Here is a 6,656-nt window from a genome sequence, read left to right as displayed (position 1 = left end):
CCCCCCCCCATTACCCCTCCCCATTTTCTCCAATCCGTTGTTTGTGTGCGCTTCCTTCCCCGGTGCCTTCATTTTTCAAGTACTGTACACCACTTGGAGAGGCAGCGGCACTGAATGACACTGACTGCGCTGCGGTGATGGCGCGCCAAAGCCCTGCCGCTGGGTCGTGCTGGGTGACTGACAGGTACGAGAGCGTGTTTGTCTTTACCGCCGCTCCCCTCCACCCGCATCCTCTCTCTCTCGCGCGCACACACACACACACACAATGACTAACTCCAACAACACAAGTGGCCGGCAGCAACGTGTCCGTCTGTGCAAATCAAATTAACATGCGTGGGCGCGCGGCCGGCCAAGGTAACCGCCTGACTGGCGCTGCTGCTGCTGCAGAACACAGTCGGCAGGGAGGAGAGGCAGACGGAAGCCGGAAGCACCCCCAACGCCAGCAGACGACAGGAGCCGTGGGGAGGGGCGCACGGCGCACAGCGCACTGCAGCGCAGGCATCACAGACGTGAGGGCAACGCCCCACTGCAGAGTACAGAATGTGGCCGCCTAGCAGTCACTGTGAATACTACCCCATCAACACGCAAACATGAGGTTGCAAAAAAAAGGAGAGAAATGCTGCTTTTGTTTGTTTGCCGTTTTAGCGACATGTTTTCAGCAGAATACTTTTTTGCGGGAAAGAAAGTTTTCTATTTGAGTAATTTTCTAGTATTTTTTGGTTTATATTTCTGTGTATCTCTATGTATTTTGGAGTGTTTTGTTGAATTCTCGTTCCCTTGCCTATTCTTGTATTAATGTGCATATGTTTTAATTTTTTATAAATAATTTGGCCTTTCTTGGATTGCTGTAACTGCTGGGTTTAACAGCAAAAAAAGTTAAAAGCAGGAGCAATTTGCTGTAAGTAAAAGTTATCCAAATTTTGCAATAAACGTTGATGAACGACAAACAAAAAGTCAGCAATCTTTAAATAGAAAGCATTATTTTTAAGATCACTCTCTGCGTTGAAAAGACTACTACTTGTAGGGGGCCACGCGACTCGCACGTGACTCGCCGTGACTCTGACGCTGGCCCGGGCCGGCAGGTCGTTACTGTTGGCCAACGACAACGCGACCCGGTCGGTCGGCCCCCAACCTGACCTGCAATTTGGTGCGAGCAGCTTGCTCAACTAACTGCATCGTAATCACGATAATTTGACGCCTTGACAGACTCGGCCCCCGCGCTGCTGCCAGTCCGCCGACCGGCCGGCCGGCAGGTCTGACAGACTCGCAGTACCTGAAAGTCTCGTACAGTCCTTCCTGTTTCTCTTCTTTTGGCTAACAGGGGTGTCCTAGGGGGGAAATTGGTGCATTCTAAGAGAAAGGTGTAGTAATATCGACGATCGACCCTACTGGTGAGCACGTGGAGTTCACAGGTTGACTATATCGGAGCGCAGGGCAGGCAGTGTTTAGTTTGATAGACAGTCTCGAAATACAACCAGCACTGGACAAGAACAAGTTTTCATTACATTTTGTTTTAAAACTGATATTATAGAATTATATTTCTAAACATGGACAACTTGTTGAAAATCTCAAAACTTTCAAACTTTCAGATAAAAAATATTTATTCAACTATTTATCTGTTATGTTTCGCTCCAACAACAGTTTCGAAATATTCCAACGAAAGGTTTAACAGTGCACTGTTGCATGTATTGACTATACAGCATTCCGGTAAAGCTGAAATGCAGAATAATGTATGCAACAGGAAAACGGAAGTCACCATGCTAGAGCATAGCGATTACCGTTTTCTTCTTCCCCGCATTCTTCAGCATTTCAGCTTTACCGGAATGCTTTATTCCCTAGGGATGAGACTGGGTGATCTTGCCCCATTCACATCCAGTCCTACGCAGGCCCGGATTGCGGTGCGCTGGTCAGTTCGCTCTACGGTAACGACCTGCTCCGCTCCGCACCATCCTTTTCGTTCGTCTGTCTCGCTGCAGCACGATGGTGCCCCGCTGCACGTATAAATGACCCCCCTCACCCCCCCCCAACAAATCCTCCACCCCCGCCTCGCCCCGCCGGCCGATAAGATAACGAGACTCACAGAAATCACATAGTGTGTCGTCGCGCCGCGGCGGCTCTTCGAGGCGTGGCGCGGCGTGGCGCGGGGTGGCGCGGCGTGGCAAAGCCCAGCGAGTGGAAACATCGAGCTGAGCTAGCAGACGACTCGGCAGTGACAACACAGTGGGACAACGCAGTGAATCGAACCACCGAGTCGTGGCTAAAGGCCCGCGGCCGGTCCTAACCTCTACAAAAACTCACATTGAGGTGTGTGTTTGTGTGAAGACGTGATGTCTGCCTTATCGGGCGTAACACCAGGGCGCGCCCTGGACGTGACGAGCGAGCTGCTCGCGAGCAGGCGACTCACCAGAGTTGTATTCTCTCGAGGCGTTGTTACTGCGCTGCAGGAACTTCCGGCGGAAGCTGTTGTAGGCGCCCACCTCCTGGTCGCGGTAGCGCACGCGCGCGTGGCTCGGTACGAGGTGGTGGCCGGACATGCCCAGGTCCATCTGCAGGTCCACGACGAGCAGCAGCGTGAAGAGCACGGCCGACACGCTCAGCCCCAGGACGAGGCGCTCCTTGAGCTTCATGGTCCTCATGCGCGCGGCCTTGAACGGGAAAGGCGACGAGGACGGCGTCGACGACAACGAGGACGACGACGACGACGGCGAGGCGGCGGGGAACGCGCCGGCTCGGCTGCGCGGGCAGGCGGCGGTAGGAGGACTGCCGGCGGGCGCGCGCGAGCTCTTATAGCGCGACGCGGGTGGCGGGCTGCGCGCGCTGCGCGGGCCCGCTTTGAAAACAGATGGCAAACTGTACACACTTTTCGGGGCGTCAGCATTCAACGCCCCGCCGGGGCCGCTGGTCCGCGCGCCGCCGCTGACACCGCAGGGTGCGCAGGCCGAGGGGACGGTGGAGGAGCAGGAGGCCGAGGGGGCCGTCCGCATGGAGGAGGGTTGGTCGCCCTGGCGCCGCCCCGCGCGAGACACGAGCCCCAGCCGCGCCGCCTCCGAGAAGGGCAGGGACAGCACGGGCAAGAGGACCGCGTCGAGCGTCGGTGGCGGGGTCTGGGGCGGCGGAGAGAACTTGAGCTTCTGGCGTCGGTCCGGGCCCGGGCGGGGGCTGGGCCCAGGGCTCCCCCGCGCGGCGGGGCCCTCTGCGCGCGGCGACGGCTGTGGGGGCGCGACTGGCTGCGGCTGCTGCGGCTGCTGCGGCTGCTGCGGCTCCGGCTGCTGGGCTCGCGCAGGGCTGCCGCCTGAGTAGCATGCTATCGCTACTGCTGCCACGGTGTGGCAACCCGGCGACCGTGTGGCTCGTCAAGAGATGATAGCGGGGCGTCGTGGCGGCGCGGGCCGGCGGGCGGGCGCTAGCGGCGCGTCACTGCAACAGACAAAGCACAACATGAGGCCCAGGACCAACAAGCTTGGTAAATCCAATAAACGTGAGGGGGGGGGGGCTTGAAGCCGAGAGGCCAGCGCGCTACAAACGGCGCCAGCCCCCGAGCCAGCGAGGGCGACGAGGTCGCAAATGTACAACACGGCAAGCCCTCCTAAATGCGCGCGCCGGGCCACCCCTTTACACGCACACAGCCTCGCGGGCCGGCGGGGCCCTAACGACCAGAGGGGGCCGCCGGGCCGGGCCGCCGGCAGCGCAATCTGAAGCCCGTTTGCGGAACCTCTCTGCCCGGCCGGCGTGTGCGGTGGGATGCCGAGCTGCCAGGCGTCGCGCCCGGGCAAAGGGGGGGCGGGGAAGCAGGAGCGGGCGGACAACCCCGCGCCAGCAGCGCCCGTTAAATTAAATTAGGAGAAATTCGGCGGACGGGCTCCTGCCCCCCCCCCTCCCCTCCCCGAGCGTACAAGGAAGGCTGCTGGAATGAATGACATCGTTTGCTGAGTCCCACATCAAGTGCACGGGGGCTTATTCCTGAATGGACCGACCGGGGCCGACACGGCGGCTGATGGAGCAGCTCCCGGCTGGACCGCACGCCGGCCGGCGGCGCGGGTGGTTGGGCCGCGGGTCCCGTTGTGCCGGGCTGCCGGCGGACGCGCGCTCGTCGAGCAAAAATCACATTTGCATTTCCATTATATTTCCTCGGGATGCTAATGGCCTGGCGTTACACTATTCCTTGCAGAGCCGGGGGGAGGGGGGCACCTCAGGCACCTCGCTCGGGGAGCTCCAGTGTACTCTGACTGCAAGCCAGTTTTCCTCCCCTGCGCATTTAATACGAGCTCCACACAGTCCTCTGACCTCCCGACCTCCCACAATTCAGATCGACGTGGTAGGAGCCAGCGAGAGAGTGAGTCAGAGACGGAGCGAGCAAGAGACCGTGGAAGAGAGAGAGAGAGAGTGAGATTGGGAGCCCTTAGAACGTGCCTACCACCTCGCTGAATTAACCACTGTAGCTCTGCCGCCGCCACGCACCGCCGGGAGAGAATGTCGAGTAACAAATGAACGCCTTGGCCTCACTCTGGAGGAGGAATTCAGCTCCCCAATCTCAGCCACCGGCAACGGCGCGGGGAGGAAGTCGGAGACCGGAACGGGTGTAATAAGTGGCGCCCTCCCCTCCCCCACCACGGAAAAATGTTTGCGTTTTACAAACAACTACGGTGTGGTGGTGGTCTGGGGCGGTGCAGTGTCCCCCACTACTGCTCGGGGCATGCCGGGCGCTGGTGGTGACCTTCTTCCGAAGAACTCCGCGAGGTGCAAAAAGGGAACCGGCCTCACCAACGAGAAAGCCCCCCTGCGCGACGACTCCTGCACACCTGAGCGCCTCGCAGAGGGGAGCTGCCCGGAGTTAGCAAGAAGTGCGGTTAGTTATGCGTTTAACAGCGCGTCACGTAAAAACTACTGGGGCGCGTCTCGTTTAGTTGTTTGAAAGAGTTGCTCGTTAGCGGAGCGGGCGGAAATCCATCAGGGTACGGGACGGAGCGAGGCAAGGAGGTGCCCAGGGCAGGGGAAAAACAAGGAGCTTGAAGCGTACGACCAGCAGGCAGGCAGGCTCAGAGTGAGACTCTCCAGCACCTTTGGAGATACTACTGTGATGGCGCATTTATCGGCGATGATCGGGTACGAGAGAGAGCCCCCCTTCAAGAAAATAGATTAGACATTAAGTCGCACACGCGCTTGTGCGTGACACTATCGTGTGCGTGATAATACCCAGCCGTTCCACGCAGGCCAGGGGTCAACACAATTGCACCAACATTTTCATTCCATCTTCCTTCCTTTATTTTTATTTTTTTTCCAGAAGGTATGCTTCCACTGCAGCCTCAGCCTTCCGCATGCAGATTCCACCTGCCCCGCCCCCCTCCCCCATCTCTCTCCTCTCTCTCTCCTGCCGATGCTCCCCGATAACAACAGAAGGCCGGCTGACCCCCCGCCCAGCCCAGCCCAGCCACAGCCGAGGCCCCCCGAGGGCCCCACGCCCCGCCTGTCAACAGGTAACTGGTAGCCGCACCGCCGCACTGCTCCCGCCCCCCTGGAGTTCACGTTATCGGACGAGTGAGATAGACGATACGCTCGCGAAAACACACACACACACAGCCACAGGGGTGATTGTACCGGTGGTTGGTTGTTTTGCATACATCGTTGAACCTAGAGCAACTCCCCGCCTAATGCAAAATGAAAAAAAAATAAAAAAAATAAAAAACTTTTTTCTCAATACCTTATGCTGTCAGGCTTTGACAAAACATCAAGCAATTTTTGAAGTATACCAACAAGGGCGGCATATTTGACATTCCAAAAAGTCTCTAAATTTTGATGGCAAGAAAATAAACGTTGCGCGGTGCACTGAAGAAAAGCAGTATAGTAGTTTTCACAGTGTGGAACACACCAGACAGTGCTTTATTTCTTCGCCTTCCCCACCTGTCGCCTGATGGCCACGCCCCTGCTCCCTTCACCACGCGCGTTGCAGCCGCCAGCGTCCTGCGCGAGGATCACTGCCGTGCAGGGCGGGGCTGGCGGGGCTGGCGGGGCTGGCGGGGCTAGCGGGGCTGGCGGGGCCAGAGGGGCGCTATTTCACGTGCGCCGTGACGATTAACCCTCTGGGCCTTGGCCTGGCCGGGGAGGAGTACGATGGGCCGCCACAAATAAAAACAGTGCGCGGGTAAGTATACGGCGGCGGGACTGCACGCCACGTGACGCGTACAAGAGCAGTGTAATGATGAGTAGTGTGCATGTTACTCCTCGCCCTTCCCACGCGCAGAGAGAGAGAGAGAGAGAGAGAGAGAGAGAGGGGGGGGGGGAGAAATATTGACTGGTAGAGTTGTCGGGGCGGGCCGGGACTGGACTGGAGACCCCGACTGCGTGACGGGACAGAGTTACCTACAAACTTACGGGGAGATGATGACGCTTCTTTCAAGAGCCACGAGGCTCAGGGAAACAAACAACAAAGAGGGGAAAATGGGAAGAGACTTTTTATTTTGCGAGTTATTCGTGTAATTTATAATTTATTTTTTTCGGACTGACTTTGTTCTTATGGCACGAATGTATTTCATACCACCTCACGCAACGTTCGTACATACACGACTGCGCACCGGGCTGCTCAAACATGCATGACATGTCCACTCCAGGGGGCGTGGCGGGTCGTGGCGGGTCGTGGCGAGGTCGTGGCGGGGTCGTGG

General features: G+C 58.0%; 1 protein-coding gene across 3 annotated transcripts in view; it reads right to left on the bottom strand.

Moving 5' to 3' along the window:
* Positions 1-6,656, bottom strand: part of LOC113201958 (extracellular serine/threonine protein CG31145) — a 100,390-nt gene that overhangs the window by 25,530 nt on the left and 68,204 nt on the right. For all 3 annotated transcript variants that reach the window (XM_052266005.1, XM_026415971.2, XM_052266006.1), the window contains exon 3: positions 2,405-3,417. In XM_052266005.1, coding sequence (XP_052121965.1) covers positions 2,405-2,984 — 580 coding nt within the window. In that variant the 5' untranslated portion in view covers positions 2,985-3,417. The remainder of the gene's footprint in view (positions 1-2,404; positions 3,418-6,656) is intronic.

This window comes from Frankliniella occidentalis, unplaced genomic scaffold (genome assembly GCF_000697945.3).
Source record: "Frankliniella occidentalis isolate FOCC.00 unplaced genomic scaffold, Focc_3.1 Scaffold34, whole genome shotgun sequence".
NCBI classification, from domain to species: Eukaryota; Metazoa; Arthropoda; class Insecta; order Thysanoptera; family Thripidae; genus Frankliniella; species Frankliniella occidentalis.
Note: the sequence above shows the minus strand (reverse complement) of the source record. Positions and strands in the feature narration are given on the sequence as shown.